At 45.4% G+C, this 17231-nt stretch overlaps 2 protein-coding genes across 4 annotated transcripts; one reads left to right on the forward strand and one right to left on the reverse strand.

Moving 5' to 3' along the window:
- Nucleotides 1-1758: 1758 nt before the first annotated feature.
- On the forward strand, nucleotides 1759-15226 carry fam102bb (family with sequence similarity 102 member Bb). Of its 2 annotated transcripts, XM_027030622.2 has the most exons (11): nucleotides 1760-2353; nucleotides 6316-6436; nucleotides 6561-6590; nucleotides 7501-7617; nucleotides 7796-7842; nucleotides 8747-8850; nucleotides 9934-10029; nucleotides 11264-11471; nucleotides 11845-11981; nucleotides 12249-12318; nucleotides 12975-15226. In XM_027030622.2, exons 1-11 carry the CDS (start codon nucleotides 2220-2222, stop codon nucleotides 13015-13017), a joined length of 1107 nt encoding a protein of 368 aa, XP_026886423.2. In that variant the 5' UTR covers nucleotides 1760-2219; the 3' UTR covers nucleotides 13018-15226. The 2 variants fall into 2 exon arrangements, with proteins under 2 accessions (XP_026886425.2, XP_026886423.2); XM_027030624.2 differs by lacking the exon at nucleotides 9934-10029 and having other exon boundaries at nucleotides 1759-2353.
- On the reverse strand, nucleotides 13253-17225 carry henmt1 (HEN methyltransferase 1). 2 transcript variants are annotated; one of them, XM_027030626.2, is made up of 6 exons: nucleotides 17072-17225; nucleotides 16878-16993; nucleotides 16588-16722; nucleotides 16307-16489; nucleotides 16060-16228; nucleotides 13253-15888 (listed from the first exon to the last, which is right to left on the reverse strand). In XM_027030626.2, the coding sequence occupies exons 1-6, from the start codon at nucleotides 17153-17155 to the stop codon at nucleotides 15439-15441; spliced, it is 1137 nt and encodes a 378-aa protein (XP_026886427.2). In that variant the 5' UTR covers nucleotides 17156-17225; the 3' UTR covers nucleotides 13253-15438. The 2 variants fall into 2 exon arrangements, with proteins under 2 accessions (XP_026886427.2, XP_026886426.2); XM_027030625.2 differs by having other exon boundaries at nucleotides 16588-16993; nucleotides 17088-17225.
- Nucleotides 17226-17231: the final 6 nt, after the last annotated feature.

The raw sequence follows: 17231 nt of genomic DNA on the forward strand, positions 1-17231 counted from the left end.
GAGATTGGTGGGAGGCAACCGGACACACACACACGAGAGAGTTAGAGAGAGACAGAGAGATTGGTGGGAGGCAACCGGGGACACGCACGGACGCGCGCGCACACACACACACAATGATGAAGGTGCTCTAACGCCATCTACTGAGCCTTCTTGCCCGCGTGCACTGCAGATGATAACTATTAACATTTAGCCCTGGACACGCTGGATAGGTCATGTTAACTTTTCAACTGACTAAATGATTTAGACCTTAAAAAATCAGCGAATAAAAAACAACTGTCTAACAAAATGAATAAGTAATTGCATGTTTATAAAAGAATGCCGACTTCTGACTTATCTAAAGTATCTGAGAGATCAGATTTAGTCATTTTCAGATAAAAGTAACAGGGTTATAAAGGACTGACCCACCTGGACAAAGGGAGGGATAATTATGTTAAAATGCTGTTTGTCGACTACAGTTCAGCATTTAACACCATCATCCCCTCCCTACTCACTACTAAGTTGGAGGATCTAGGACTACATGCATCCCTGTGCGACTGGATCTCCAACTTCCTAACAGACAGACCACAATCAGTACGGGTGGGCAACTGCCTCATCCACCCTCACCCTCAGCACTGGAGCTCCTCAGGGTTGTGTCCTAAGCCCCCTGCTCTACTCACTGCACACCTACGACTGCGTGGCCACTTCCAGCTCCACCATCATTGTCAAGTTCGCTGACGACACCGTCGTCATGGGCCTGATCTCCGACAATGATGAGAGGGCCTACCTGGAGGAGATTAAACACCTGGAAAACTGGTGCCAGGAAAATAATCTCCTCCTAAATGTCAGTAAAACAAAGGAACTGATCGTGGATTGCAGCAAGAAGCAGGAGCGGCACTACCAACCTGTGAGGATCAGTGGAACCACGGTGGAGAGAGTAGATAGTTTCAGGTACCTTGGAGTTCACATCTTGCAGAACCTGTCCTGGTCCCGCCACACCAACTTCCTGGCAAAGAAGGCTCGTCAGCGTCTTTACCACTTCAGATGCCTAAGAGACTTCAGACTGCCCTCCAAGGTACTGCGGAACTTCTACACCTGCACTATCGAGAGCATCCTCACGGGGAACATCACAGTCTAGTTTGGGAACAGCACCAAGCAGGACAGACAAGCACTCCAGAGTGTGGTGCGTTCAGCAGAGCGCATCAAACATACGGAACTTCCTAACCTGCAGGACATCTATTACAAGCTGTGCCAGACCAAGGCCAGGAGGATTGTGAAGGACCCCACACATCCCAACAATAGGCTCTTCTCTCTGTTGAGGTCAGGGAGGCGCTTTCGCTCCCTGAAGACCAAGACAGAGAGACTGAAGAGGGGCTTCTTCCCACAGGCCATTCGGGCGCTGAATCAGGGAAACTGATAAACTGTGGGGACCACCACCACCATGTAACATAACTGTAAATATGTTCAATTACCACCATGTAACATATAACTGTAAATATGCCATTTACAAGATGGGACTGTACATTCTGTACATTGTGTACATACATATGTGAGTTATACTGCGAGTTATACTGTGTATGACTATGTATGTGACAAATAAACCAAACTTGAAACTTGAAACTAGAGACGTGTGACACCAGATGTCCAGCAGGGGTCACTCTCAGGCCAAAACTGAGATTTTCTGACGCGGCGGGTCTGTTGTGCGAAGTAAATAGAGACTTGGAGTTGGAGTCAAGATATTTTAGAGTGTAATAAATAATATGATTGCCGATAATGTGTAAAACAAACAACCAGGCCGGGTTTGATTAAGTTAGGTTTTAGAAACTGACAGCCATGTCCCCATATTAGCTGCGCGCCTTTAAGTGCGCGCTTACGCTATTATGCACGCACGAGCTTATGTTTACACAAAGCGCTGAGTGGAAGCGGCGCGAGGCGCGGCTAACGTAATCTTAGCTGCCGTCCTCTACTGACACAACACAGCCTGTAAACAGCTCGTCACGACTCTGGGAGGCTGTAATGTAGTTGATTTGACAGGACAACGCTTGGGGAGATTTCGACATTTCTGCTGAGCTGGTATCTAGGTAACTGGTAGTTAGATTCGCTAGCTAGGTTAGCTAAAGCTAGCAGCCTTAGCTTTGACAGACGTCCACTGACAGGATGGACGCAGAAACGACGCGCTGGTTCTGCCTGTGAAGAGGACCCGCGTTTTTGGTGCGAAGACGTGAAAGAGGTCCACATTAACCATGATGAAGAAAAAGAAATTCAAGTTCAGGGTTGATTTTGAACTAGACGAACTCTCCTCGGTTCCGTTTGTCAACGGCGTTCTGTTCTGCAAGGTGCGCCTGCTTGATGGCGGGTTTTCGGAGGAGTCGTCTCGGTAAGAAGAGTACTGTTTACATCTGTTACAGCAGTGACTGGGCTTAAACGGACCAGTTACAGTAGTGACTGGGCTTAAACGGACCACTTCTACTAGCTAGACACCAGCTTACACACTTCGGCTTTGAAATGTGACCAACAAGCTACCATTTTACCCGTTTTAAAGAGCAGTACATTAACGCCCTGTTAGCTTAGTGTGTGTGGACCTTCACGAAAATATTAAGTGGTGTATGTCATTTGATTTACTGTTTAGTTTTGTTAGCTACGTTATGACTTGTAATTCGGTGGTTCATCTCTGCTTGTGCACGACCACGTCCCGACCGACGGGCAGCTCCGTCGTGTCCGGTGTACGTTACCCTACTGAGGCTCCCAGTGGCCTGTTCACGTAGCAAAGAAGGCTGTAAAGTGGGTGAAATACTTGCCCAAATACGTGGTATGTTTATTCACACTTTGAATATGTTTGAATTATATGAAGCCGACGAGTGTGGGCGAAGACGTGTAACAGCTGCCACAGTAATCCCAGGCGTGTACAGGCTTCTCAGACAAGCTTGATGCTCGTCTTCTATCAAGAGTGTACAATAATACTGAAATACTATCTGAAGTTGATCTGTAGACATATCTCTCAGCAGAATTGCTTTAAACCTTTGGTTTTGTCATAAGGCTGCTTAAAGGTGAAAGGTGTTAATTCCCGCAAGCTAAAGCATAAACACGGATCATGATTTGTTACGAGATAACGGGAGCATGTATTCCTCCAGCCATCGGCCGCATGCATCAGTCTGTAGCACATCGACCCTGCCCAACCTGTTGCGTCGATGCTCTGTAAATATGAAAGCTATGAACCTCATCGGTGGGTTGGTTGGCTATCGCAGGCTCTGTTCTGTTCTGTGTAAGCTATGTTGCCGAGATCTCCTATTGGCGCCATTAAACCTTTCCAGAACAGGGATCGCTTTTGAATCCAAATGTCGAGCCTGCATTTGCCCGTCTGTCTGCCGCTGTCCTAGGTGGACACGCGCCTTTTTATGATTTGCTCGTAAATGGACAGGCTGAGGCGAGGCGTAGATTTGGAGTAGCAGTGGACGAAGTTCAAACAGCCGTTTTGAGTACCACACACTCCGTGAGTTGTCCAGATCCTCCCTATCTGTGTGTTGTGTAGGTGGGGAGCCTTGGTCGTCACGTCACTAGAATTAGGCAATATTAAAAATTACGCTTCTCTGTTGGTGTTGGCAGGCCAGCCTATGATGCAACAGACACCCGTGGCAGCTGACGGAATGCGTCGTTGCTAAGGGCAACGTGGGCATGTGATGGAACGTGTCGTTTCTAAGGGTGGAGTTTAGCAGATCTCAGTAGCAGCAGGGGTTTTCAGAATACAGAGCTTAGTGGAAAAGTGTGTGAATAAGTGCTTGCTCAAGTGTGAGTAATAAACTAGTGTAATAGCTTTGGCTGAGTTAAGTCAATTACAGGAATAATTAGGGTCAGCTGTGTGAATGTTTATTTGTAAGGAGTAAACTAATCAGGTTTGGACCTCCCAGTAGAAATCTAAATTACATTGTCCCTTTTAATTAATAAAGTTGTCAATGTGCATTGTCCACCTGCAAACATCCTGTGAATTGGAATACATTTCTACATACTGCAAAATATTATCTGGTAATGGACAATAAGTGTAATAAGTCATTTTCACAGCTCTGGGTAGCACATACACATCATACCAAGCACATACAGAAGAAAAACAGCCACCATATTAAACATGTTGTCTTTAACTATTTAACTATTTAAAAAAATAAAAAAATAAATAATTATATATATATATATATATATATATATATATATATATATATATATATATATATATATATATATATATATATAATTTATTTATTTATTTGCTTTTAATATCTCATTTTAATATCGCATTATTTTAATATCTCAGGTGGGTTATGTTGCTGTGTGTTTCATTAATATGCTAGGATGGTGCTGTAACTGGAGCTTGATCCATTGCTAAGAGTGTAAAAATAGTATCTTAAATTCAAGACTCCAGAGGACTATATAGATCAGAGAACTATCTCATACAGAGACTTGTACCTTTACTCATATTGCTTCTACTAATTGTGTGTGTGTGTGTGTGTGTGTGTGTGTGTGCATGCGTGCGTGCATGGGCGTACGTTGTCTTGCAGACCTCTTAGGTTTCTGGCTCTGCTGAAAATGTAAAATTGGGACTTTTTCAGACATCCATAGAAGGGTCATATAGTTCAGTTATAATGCGCTATATCACAATGTTATATCACATTTCCAGTAGGGTTGAGTTACAGAAAGACAAAAACATTGACTAAAAAGGTTGTACACCATCCAGGTGTGCCCCCCCCCCCCCCCCACACACACACACACACACAGCCTCTGTGTTTTCTAGTGTGTCATTCTTTAATCTGCATGTAATAACATGAACACAATAATATCTTTCACAGCAAACCCGTGCACCTTTGTCATTCTTTCTTCATAAATGCACACTCAGTAGTTTTCAAGCACAAAAGACTTCAGTCACATGACAGACTGAGAGAGTGGCCTGTCAAAATGTAAAGTGACACATTCAGTTCATCCAGAGACCTTAACCCTTAACATACTGAGGCATTGCTCACGAGTCTGTGAGATGGCGTGTTGATCCGCCACTGTTAAGATCCTGAAGGAGACCGCATGTCCCAGTTTGTTTGTGGTTTTTGTTTGTTTATTTTCTCACTTTGGCCAACCCACTCTGTATGCGAGCTCACAGATGAGCCGTGTTTGTGGAGGTAAAGGAGGGTCACTGTCTGAGGCGAGGCTATTACAGAGGAGAGCAACTTAGATCAATGCTCGCAGTGGCTGGCTGAGCTCGCCATGGCAACGGCATATATTCCAAATATGGAAATCAGTCCACAAGCTGTTTGTTTGACACTGACTCTGTGGATGGTTTTTGTCTGTTCTGCATTACCATCTCTTTTTTGATTAATCTCTCCTTATTGTTATTATTTGTGTTGCTTCATTGACCAAATTTGATGTTTTATGAACAGAGTGATGGATCACAGATCTTCACGTGAGCTTCACTGCCTTTCCTAATGTCACACAGAAGTATCGGCTCATCACTCGTTGTATTTGGCCTTACTGCCCTTTCCTAATGTCACATGGAAATATCAGCTCATCACTCATTGTGTTTGGCCTTACTGTCTGACTCAGCATTATTCACTGTTTTTCACGGTGTTTTATTCGCAATGTTTTATAGAGAGAAGTCATGCTCTCCATGAGAACAGTGGTTAGGCCTTGGGTGTGAAAATGGCAAAACTGAGTGTTTGTTTCTGTTGAGAGCTGCTAAACACTGTTGTTTTTGCAGCCGTTACCATGGTCTGTGTCAAAAGCACTAACGAGTTCCATGAGAGGCCACTTCATGTGGGTCACAGTGGGCCATGTAGGAACCTAATGATGTCTCTCCTTGATCCAGATCGGTGTGAAGTTGAGTTTGGTGGGCGGTGTTTGTGCGTGTGCGTTCGACTGAGGTTCCATGTGAGGCATGTAGCGCGTCAGTGGTGGTAAGTGAGCCAGGCTGGACTTACTGGAACTGCTGAGATCATGTGCTTACAGTAGACCAGGGGCAGCCACGGCAGCTGAGATCCTGATGGAACCTTTAAACCTTGATATTAAGATCCAATTAGAGTCAATCTCTCTCATTTTAAGGAGCACACTGGCTCATTTTCTGAGACAGTATTAATTAACTGAAGCTCTTGTTCTCAGTATTGGGATTGACTCCAGGTGTCTCTATGAATGCACATGTGGCTGGTTAGGAGCAGTGAAGCCTCACTAATCGAATGCTTTGGATTGGCTGGGATTTGATTAATTGAGAAGTCACTACCAACTTTCTCCATGGTCAGGCTTAAAGGAAGAGGCCTGGGTGACATGTCTAATACCTATTGATTTGTGTGTGTGTGTGTGTGTGTCTTATAGAGAAACTGTCCAGGCTAACTGCGTGCGCTGGAGAAGGAGGTTCTCATTCCCATGTAAGATGAGTGCCAGTGCAGGAACAGGAGTTCTTGACCCTTGTGTTTGTCGTGTTTCTGTCAGAAAGGTACACACACGCATGTACACATACACAAACACGCACACATGCTTGCGCATGCACTTAACTAATCAGCTAACAGTTCTTGCATAGTAAAAGGACAACGATGATTGGCTGGTTTGCTCTGTTACAGGAACTGAAAGGTGGAAAGACTTACGCAAAGGTAAGTGACTTTAATCCCCACTAACATATTCCTCCAGAGAATGCAGTTTGTGTGTTTGTTTGTCATGGATCAAAAACAGAGGAATCTAAAATACTGATGGAACAAAAGGAGCCCAATCGAAGTTAGTATTTAAGTGTTCCTATAAGCAATCCATTTTCACTCAACACATCTGTGTTTTGTTTTGATTTGGTATTTATGCATACCATAACTTTGTTTGGCAGGTTTGTTTCCATCACAGCATTAACAAAAATAAAACAATGCTAGACCAACATATAATTTGAGTAAGCAAGAAATGGCCCAGCCCTGGGGATGTTCTCTGTTAAAGGAGACTGAGAGAAATATCAACTATACACTACACCTGTGAATGCAGTGTATCTGATCAATGTTCCAGTCTGTACAGTAGTGCACTAGAGTGTCTGATCACTGCTGCAGTCTGTATAGTAGTACGCCTGAGTACAGAAGAAACAGCTTTTAAATCTTTTTATCATCACGTTTATGACTAAATGTGATGACATTTTGACAACTCAAGTTGATCATTTACTTTTTTCTTTTGCCTGATTTGTTTAAAGAACAGATTAAACAAGTGATCAGGTTTTCCTGGGTAAGATACACAAATGTAATTCATACTGACGTCATTGTCTGCACCAGTGGCCTATTCCCCGCAGATTAGAGAAAGATATTCTGTGTGAACATTTATCTATAGTCATGTTGATCAGGATGTAAAGGGTAGAAAATTAAGCCAGGTGTGCAGTCTCATTCTGAAAAGCAAAAAAAAAATTAAAATTGTACTCTGGGCTTTTCTCCTCCTCATTATTGTTATTGTTGTTATGATGATGATGATGATGATGATGATGAAGAGTTTCAAGAACTCTTCCTGAATTTGCCCCCTGCCGTGTTGCCCTGTTGTCAGCTGGGCTTTGCTGATCTGAACCTTGCGGAGTTCGCCGGGTCAGGTAGCACCACCCGTCGCTGTCTGCTAGAGGGCTATGACACCAAGAACACCAGGCAGGACAACTCCATCCTGAAGGTAGCGTACGCCGCAGGCTAGAGCAGGTCATCACTGCCGCTGTTCCCACGGCGCCGGAGATGATGGAGTCTCACCTGCTGCTCATCCTTCCTCATCTCTAACATCAGCAGCATCTAAAAAATAAACTTAAATAAATGTTCTTGTGTAGTAATGTTTGTTTCTTTGTCTTTTGTTGTAGGTAATCATCAGTACTCAGCTTATGTCTGGAGATCCCTGCTTCAAAACGTGAGTTTCTCAGTGCTGTGTAGAACATGTTGTCCCAGATCCTCCATATGGTGGATCACCGCTGCTAGTGTTATAGTGTTCTGTGTGCTGGTTCATAGATTGTTAAGAGAACTTGAAACGTATTTGAATGTGTGTGAAAATGTCTCCAGTTATGGAAAAAATATGAAATCCTGACATCTGTCCATGTGACACCTGTCCACAAAATGCCCTAATTTAAAAAAAAAACACAAAAAACTGAAGAAGCCATAACATTTGTGTTTGGTAAAAGAAGTTACAGCTTAGGTTAGGGTGAGACTCAAGCACGGCAGAATGTAACTATCTTAATACATCCGTTAGTGGAACACCCTCATAAGACAGTATTTTGTGTGTGTGTGTGTGTGTGTGTGTGTGTGCTGGTGAGAGGTGTGAATGGGAGTTTGGTGGTTCAAAGCTCTACATGCAGATTTGCATACTCTGGAACTCTAAGCAAGCTTGTGCGCCTCCCACCCACATACACATGCACACACACACTCACACAACCTGCTTCTGTCCTAGCGTGGGTTGAAGCAGAGAATGAATCCTTAGCATTCAGCTCTGAGGCTCCTTTCAGAGCAGCCAAATCCAGTTTTATTTCTTTGTGTATGTGGTGTCATTTTTAACTGATTTGATCGGTTCCAGTTTAGTCTACAGCTCTCATATTTTCTTCACAGGATGATAAATGTGGTTGAGAATTGTAGCTTTTCACACTGCTGTGTAAATCTTGTGCATGTCTGTGTGTCTGTGTGTGTGTGTGTCTGTGTACGAATGTGTGGAAGATGTTTTAATCCTGCAACCTTCTCTCTGTATCTGTCTGTCTCTCCCTCTCCTTTGGTGTGGTGGTGGAGAGGTTCTCTAGCCTCTTAACATGTCCTCTTCCCTACATCAGGCCTCCGTCCACTGCCACGGTCATCGGTATCCAGGGTGACACGGAGGTTCTGTTGGAGGAGCGTAGAGGAGGAGACACACAGAAACCCTACCTGGGCCTCGCGGGTGTGTACGCTCTCTGACCGGGGCTGCTGTGTTACCTTTGACCTCTGGTAATAACTCCAAGGTTTGCAGGTGCAGTGTAGGCAGATGGGTGCTGGCTGTTGCGCTGGTGCTTGTGCTGGTCTGTGGTGTGGAAGCGCAGCTGGTGAGGGGATCAGGGTGTGCCAAGGCTCATTACTGATCCACTTTGATCCTCTCCACTCCCCTGCTTCCTAATCCGATGCTACTTGCAGGGAATTTTGTACTAATCCTTCGTCCAAATCAACACGCTCGAACAGAAGAAGTGTTTTTAGATGCTGGGGATACTGCTACTCAGAGCATGCAGAGCATGGATGCTTTTGTTCTCTCTCTCTCTCACTCTCTCCCTCTCTCTGTCTCTACTCCATCTGTCTCCCTCTGACGTGTGACTTCTCCTTTCATGTATTATGTGGCTGCTGTGTGCAGTGGTCTGGGGTGAGGCAGACCCAGCTGTGCGTCTGTGCAGCTGATGCTGTTGTCACTTTTTCCTTCGGCCCTGCCCACCTGTCACTGAGGAGTCATTCGCTCTCCTACGCTGGAACAGAGTGGGGTGTACTCAGGAGCTCTGGGAGAACAGCTGGGTGGGGGCAAGAATCAGGTCGTTTACATCCTCATGAGCCCTGGGTTTTGGAAATTAACTTGAAATAACTGGTTTATTTCAAGTTAATTTCAAAGTCTAGTTTACATGAAAAACCCCATTTTAAATGAAATAAAGTCCACTTTATATGAAATAAAGTTTATTTTTGCAGCCATGCTAAGCACTGCTGGTGATACTCTGCAGGTGGGAAAGAATAAGGAGTATGGAGGCTCAGTCAGACCAAAATAGATTGTGCTAATCTGTATAATTTAAGCAAGAAAAGCATACGTATGCACGACTTTGTTTATCCCCTGTCTCCTGGGAACATGGCCTTGGTTAGGGTCATGACCTCTCTCTCATGAGCCATTTGAGGTCAAAGGGCATTGTGTCCTCCCCAGTTGCTACTGAAACTGAACTGGAGTGGAAGATGTGTGAGATGGTGCTCCAGGGTGGGGAGGGCGTGTCTGATACGAGTCCCCCTGCATCCACAGAAACCGCAGGCAAATGTGCCTCTTTGGCAGAGGAGCTGGGTGCGTGCAGTCACTCCCGCACCTCCAGCTACGCTAGCCAGCAGTCCAAAGTGTCAGGTAGGCTCTGTCTGTCTGTCTGTCTGTCTGTCTGTCTGTCTGTCCATCTTCTCTCCTCCCCCTGCTTTATTTATGAATTCTGTGTGGTGGGGTTGAGTCAAGATCTGAAGCTCGATTATGAATGCTCTAACATCATTTGAACTTTCAAGGCGATTGATGCATGCAGTACTAGTATTTGTGTGTGTGCGCGTGTGTGTGTGTGTGTGCGCGCACGTGCGTGCGTGTGTCTCTCGTGTGCTTTTGCTTTCATTGCCAGCCTGCACCGTCTGAAAATTCAATGCCTTGGACAGCAGTTAGGAGCTGATATCAGGTGTCCTGGTCTGATAATACGACTTCCTCTGGTACTTACTGGAGAGAGACTGCACTCAGACCACATTTGAAGCTCAGATTTCATTACACACATTCTCTCATTAGCCTCCAGCCTTGAAATGGATGCTGTTATCTCCACAAGAGGTGTTACAGTTTTCACCTTGCTGGTTTGGTCATAGATTCAGAGTTAAGAGAGAAGAAGGAACACCATACGTTCATTCAGAATGACACGTGATGGAAAAAGCATGGAGCAGGGTTTCTGTCTCTAAGCTCTTCCTGTGTGATACACACATGACAATCACTGTGTCTGTGCGCACAGACATAACCATCACTGTGTGTGTGTGTGCATTTCTGTGTGTGCATTTCTGTGCGTGCATGTGTGCGCGCATGTGTGCGTGCGTGCGTGCGTGCGTGTTCGTGCGTGTGCGTGCGTGTGTGTGTGTGTGTGTGTGTGTGTGTGAGACCACCCACACACAGTGATTGTCTTCAATTACTTCAGTCTTCAAGACTTCAGTTACTTGGCAGACATGGGTTATTCAGTTGTGTGTTACATGGTTATTTTATACTGGTGAATGCAGTGATGTGTTACAGGGTTATTGTATACTGGTGAATGTAGTGATGTGTTACTTTCTGCTCATACTGTCATGGTGAACTCGAAATTCCTCTCATGGAGGACCCACAGTTCTTTGCACATTTTAGTATCAAGTTGTAATGATATAAACCTGTTAAGAATTAGATAAGCTAATTAGATTAATTAGTGTGTGTGTGTGTGTGTGCATACATGCCTGTGTGGTGTGGGTATGTGTATGTCTGCGTATGTGTGTATATATGTGAGCGTATGCGTGCATATGTGTGGCCTGTGGTGCGCGCGTGTGCGTGCGTGTGTGCGTACGCGTGTGTCACTGTTTGTGATCTGTGTGTTCAGGCTACAGCACGGGTCACTCACGGTCATCCAGCCTGTCCGAGTTCACCCACCGGCGAAACACATCAGTGGGCAGCACCTCCACAGGCATCGCCAGTATCCCAGAGCCCAGCGAGGAGAACCCCAACGCCACAGCGGCCCCTGCTGGCCCTGCCGGGGTCTGCGCTGCCCTGCCTGAGCACCCCGCCACGCCTGAGCGAGGCTCCAGCAGGTGCTGACTGGCTCTGTGTGTGCTGAGCTCTGATCTCTGCGCTGAGATCTGAACTCTGTGTGGTTCTAGAGTTTTAGCCAAATGGAGCTCAGGGTATCACTGTTTCTCTGTGTTTCTCTTTGGAGGTATGGCTCAGTTTTCAGATATGCTTGAGGTATTGCAGTCTATGTCTAGACCAAAAGTCAACACAGAAATCCAAATGGGTGAAGGAATAGAAAGTGTAATGTGTGCGAGACCTTCCTAATAGTTCCCAGTGCTTCACTTAATAAGTGAAAGATCAGATGTTTCACCCAATCCAAGCACTCCGAATTATACAGCATCAGTCCAAATCCTGCTGCTTTGACTAGTCCTGACTCAAGGGCTCCCCCTTCAGGCACCCGGTGAAACAGGACTCCATGGAGTCTCAGCTGAAGCGGGTGGATGCCACGCGGGTGGATGCTGACGACGTGGTGGAGAAGATCCTGCAGAGCCAGGACTTCACCCATAGCCTACTCGACTCCAGCACTGAAGGTAACTATGGCAACACCTCTGAGCCTCGCCCATGCCTTCCACTGATAAATATTCATATAACCATTTAAATGACCAGCAATCCCACACTTATTGAAATGTTATATTTTTCTCTAACATCCTGAATTTCTCTGCTACTTTCTTAGCATTTATTGTTTGGTACTGTACTGTACTAGGATGTATTCTATGAGTAGATGACAGCACGTTTGTAAGTCGCTCTGAATAAGAGTGTCTGCTAAATGCTAAAGATAGGTGTGTGGTGTGTTTCAGAAGAGGGTCTGCGCCTGTTTGTCGGCCCTGGAGGTAGCACGGCCCTGGGCAGCCATCATCTCCCGGCCAGGTAGGATGCCACAGCACACACCTTCAGCTCTGCACAGCCCACCACAGGAAATACAATTGCTTCCATAAAACTACCTGCTTGAGGCCTTCTTGAGTTGTATAGGTGTAGTCAGTCTTACCTGTGCAGGGCTGGTGTGACTGTAGGTTGTTATTCCAAGCAGAAACCACACCTGAGAGAGAGACTAACATTGTAGAGACTCACCTGGTAGAGTCACACCTGATAGAAGCTCACCTGACAGAGCCACACCTGAGACTCACCTGATAGAGACTGGCTGAGACTGGCTGATACTGGCTGATATTGGAATCAGGTGCAGCTGCTGTTTGGTTGGACTGAGCCTCTGCACTCACATGGGCCCTCTGCTGAGGAGACTGAGCAGTCCTATGTTGTAATGTTAAACTTTGAGAAACATCATTTTAGTGTGTCTACATGGAACACATGCTCAGAGGGTTTTCTCTGATACCGGTTGGAGGAGAAAAGATAAACAAACACACTGCGTTTTCAACACTGTTCTTTAGACAGGTGAAGTGATCGGTGTTCAGTGTTCAGCACTGTGAGTCCCCTGATCCAGGATCAGTGTTGGTGCCTGCCCCGAGGCTTTCCATGAGGACATGCTCCAGTTTCCCTGTCTTTCAGCCTGAATTTCTGCTCTTCTGCAGGGTTGGTGCAGGCGCCTACGAACAGGTGGTCATCAAGCGCTAGAGTGGCACGGTGCCTGCCGGAGACGTGGCACCAGCCGCAGTGCTGAGGGAACGACACACGTGCTCCCCAACCTCTGTGTGCGTCACCCTGCCAGCCTCGCCACTACTGGAGCCTGAACTGAACAGTGCCCTCTGCTGGCATCGCAGAGATATGGCCTGCTCTGGGGCGAGGGGTTATTTATATGGCTGTGAGAATCAATGAGGTTATGTTTCGAATTTCAGTTCTCTTTGCTTTCTTTTTTTGAGTCAGCCATGTAACATTAAAATGAAGGGGGAAACCTGGATATGCATAATGGGACCGAAAACAATTTGTATTGTGTTTGAGTTTTTTTCATGTTCATTTTGAAGTAATTCATCTGTTGAGTAGGGGTTCATACCATTGTGAAAGATGTATCTGTCTCATATTCACATCTCGTGTGTGTGTGTGTGCGCGTGTGCGTGTGTGTGTGCGTGTGTGCAAGCAAGCAATCTTTTAAATAAAAGATGTGGGAAATAATATTCAGCATGTAGCGCTTAAACCTAAAACAGTTATAGGGAACTGTAAGAGTTGTAGAAATTTTAGGATTGGCTCAGAGTCTCTAGAAGCATTCATATCCTCTGATATGACATTAGTTCTCCGACCAGATTAAAGAAAATATGTTGTAAGCTGCAGCTGCTGCTTTTCGTTTGGTTTTAAACTTTCTCAGTAGAGCTTTTATATGGGGCCAAATTCAAGCTGCTACGTAACTGCCGATGACTTAGCCGTGTACGGACGGACTCTCACCACCTAGTTGTTGTCTAGGACGTACTGTGGCTGAAATGCTCTTTTTACTGACCACAGATGGAAGGTTCATAGGAAAGCACACCTATGATCCCTCGTTGGTTTTAATAGTGGTGTGTAGTTATGAACCCTCGTTCTTTTCATAGTAGTTTGTAGTGATGAACCCCTCATTCGTTATAGTTTTGGTTTACAGTTGTTGTAAAAACTGTCTGCAGCTCCATTTAGTCTGAGGTACTACCGAGATGGAGTCCTGGACCTGATGTACACTTCCTTTCCTCTACCCCTAGCCCTAACCCCCAACCCTAGCTGAGTCTGCTTCCTTTCTTCTCTGTACCCAACATTTCCAGTGGTCCTACACTGTGCTTCTACTGCAGTAACATGCTGACTTTAGACGTAACAAACACTACGAAATGTCTACCAATGCTTTTGTGCACACTATTTGATGTTTATCTTAATATATCACTGAAGCTATTTTTGATGACTTTGATGAAATTATAGTAAAAGTCTGTTTCTAGTCTGCTGGTATGATGTTGAACCACGTTCTCTGGTTTTATTTATGTGCCAGTAACTTTACAAAAGCCATGTTTTAGAGGTCTCACTTGCCTCTTTGTGTTGTGCATTTTTTTAACTGAGTGTGGGTGTGTGGGTGTGCATATGCACTGTATAATCTTTGGTAGCTTTGTTTAAGAGTTAAACTCTGGCTAGAAAGATGTATTATGTAGAGCTTGATGTAAAGTCTAAAAACATGGGTCTTGGATGTCATCAAATCCATCTACACTGTCTGTTAACTGTAAGGTGCCATCTCATCAGAAGCTTGTTTTTCCAGACTTGATTTTTATCCAGGGCCCTACACTATCACGAGACATCACAGGGACATCCCTAAATTTAGTTATGCATCTCAGGTTTATTTCATCCATTATTATTGTTAATGTGGCTGCACAAACTTAAAATATTCACACAGAAACTGAATATCAAAATATTAACAATTTATCAAGTCAATACTTTTCCTGAGAAAACTCAAACTCTGACCTTTTCTATACTTTAACCTACACCGGAAGTAGATGCTCTCCTGTCTTGTGTATTCTGCAACTCCAAGAACTTTAGCAAACCTAAGAAGCACCAGGTCTTCTTAGGACAGCGTTTCATCCACAGTTCTGCAGTTACACAGGAGAACGTCCGGCCATACTCCACAATTCATAGTAATCCTGAGTGTTTAGATTCTGGTACTTTTCATGTTGTAGCAAACAGCATGATGGTTTTCTCTCTTCTGTGAAGCTTTTGGTCCCTGTACTGTATGATATCTGATGTAAGTGACGTTGCTTTTGACTGTCCTGCAATGTTTTGACGTTCTACCACTTGACTAATTGTGGTCTCCATGCTATAATTTATTATAATGCTGATGACTTGTATTCCATGCAACATTAAATAGACCCAGTACATCTCAAAACCACACAGCAAGACTTCTGATTCTGTTTTTAATACAATGGCATTCTTGAGAATATCAAGTGGTGTTTATGTGAGAAACCTTATCCTAAATTGGACAACAGAACATATATCAAAATGCAAAACGAGAAAAGGTCTTTATCAAAACAAAATTGCAGGGCAGCTTTGATGGCTACCATCATCGGTTTGTCTCTTAATCCAGCCTAAATATCCAAGACGTCACCCAAGATCGGCATCCCAATCCTCCGTTATGTTGCGTTTCTCAAGCCTGAATGCAAACTCTCTCCCACATTCTTCCTCCTGCTCCTCCTCTTCATTCTCCTCATCCTCATCAGGCAGAACTATAGCCCCTCCATCGGTGTCAAGCTGCACCCACGAGCCCGCCAGCAGAGCCTCCCGGAGGTGCTGCACGTCCACACACAGGGCTTGCACTCTGGGGCTGGCCCACACGTCCAGGAGGGGCACACGCACAGACCTGCCACACCTGTACACCCCCTGACCCTCTGCCGACCCCGAGCCGCAGATGTCAGAGGTCAAGTCAGACCGTGCTCCATCCCTTTCCTCCCGCCATCGTCGTCTGAGGCTCTCTGCACTGTAGAGCACCTCGCTAACCAGGGTCCTGTGGAACACTTTGTTGTCTTGCAGGCTTGGGTAAACCACCTTGTACAGCTAACAGGCAGAGACATGGGAGAATGATTACACTTCAGTAACCACAACAACAATATTAGTATTAATGAAAGATTTCCAGACTGACACCAGCCTCACATTTATTCTTACACCAGTCCAATTAGAAATGCAAATTTAAGTGTTATGTGTCCCCAGGCCACAGTAGGCACATACCAGTCGATACACCTGGGGAACCAGGTATGTATTGTTCACAGGTGCATTTAATTCAGTATCTCTTTGAAACACTGCGATCTGGGAGCAGAAACCAACATCTCTGTCCTGAGCTTCACCAACTCCAGTGAACTCCACGGAGTAGCCATACTTCCAACAGATTCCAAGCGCCCTAAGGGAGAAGTATGCGATGACTGGCAAGAATCTGTGTTCAAAACACTGAAACTAGAGGTTTATAACCACAGCTGACCAGGTGCTAAACTGCGCTCTGGTCCACTCAAATTTGTGGTCCTTGTGTCTGAAGCCGGTTAGTCCTGGCAGTACAGGGTTGAACTCGGCGTTTGGAGTGCTGATGATAACAGCGTGGGGGACCATATATCCAAACACACCATCTGAAAACTTCTCCACGTCCCCAGGATCCAAGTGCTCGATTCTGGAAGACAGGACACAACGGGGAACAGAAGGATGTTTCGATACAGCACTACCAGACTGTGGGCTGCAATGTGTAATGCATCTTCTGAACACACTCACAGTTCAATACACGTTACAAGGTCGAAGCCCTTGGTGCAGGGCTCTTTTTCCATGACGGAGCCGTGGTACAGCTCGATGGTCAAGGGCCTGTCACCTGGCACCAGGTAGTCACTGGAGAGTGGGGCCAGCGCGTGCCTGACAGCAACACACATTACCATGACAACAACCAGGTTCAGCGTTACACCGGATGCAATGTGCAGGGATACATCGCCAAGCTCATGATTATAGACTTTAGGAAGGGATTTTGGATCAGCTGTATTTCGCTCAGATCACTACAAGCAAAGACCAACTTTCTTCGTTGAATGGCGGCGCAGTCGATGTCCACTCCTGCGAGTAATTCTACCCCGTGGCGATGGACCTTGAGGGTCGTCAGCAGTCTGCAGTCTGCACAGCCCACATCCAGCACCTGCGGAGCCACGAGGACAGCCGTGAGGACGCGCACCACAGCAGCTAACGTGCCGAAACCACCGCGCTAGAGCACTACCTTTCTGGGTGCGAACCTTTTAACAAACTCGATTACAAACTGGTGTCTCTGCTTGTACAGGGGAGGAGAAAACAGATTACTCATTGTCGTTTTTTGACAGACTACTATCTACGTCTCAACTTCCCGCCACCCGTCCAGAAGTGCCAAGTTTTGACTTCAG

Source organism: Electrophorus electricus, chromosome 3 (genome assembly GCF_013358815.1).
Source record: "Electrophorus electricus isolate fEleEle1 chromosome 3, fEleEle1.pri, whole genome shotgun sequence".
Classification (NCBI taxonomy): Eukaryota; Metazoa; Chordata; class Actinopteri; order Gymnotiformes; family Gymnotidae; genus Electrophorus; species Electrophorus electricus.

Bases quoted from the DNA above. Each gene is read 5' to 3' on its own strand.
- henmt1 (XM_027030626.2), bottom strand. From the start codon at position 17,155: ATGAGTAATCTGTTTTCTCCTCCCCTGTACAAGCAGAGACACCAGTTT. The intron at 16,994-17,071 runs GTAGTGCTCTAG...GTGGCTCCGCAG, and splicing joins AAAGGTTCGCACCCAGAAAG to GTGCTGGATGTGGGCTGTGC. The intron at 16,490-16,587 runs GTGAGTGTGTTC...CCTGTCTTCCAG, and splicing joins CTTGTAACGTGTATTGAACT to AATCGAGCACTTGGATCCTG.
- fam102bb (XM_027030622.2), top strand. From the start codon at position 2,220: ATGATGAAGAAAAAGAAATTCAAGTTCAGGGTTGATTTTGAACTAGAC. The intron at 2,354-6,315 runs GTAAGAAGAGTA...TGTGTCTTATAG, and splicing joins TTTTCGGAGGAGTCGTCTCG to AGAAACTGTCCAGGCTAACT. The intron at 8,851-9,933 runs GTGTGTACGCTC...CTGCATCCACAG, and splicing joins ACCCTACCTGGGCCTCGCGG to AAACCGCAGGCAAATGTGCC.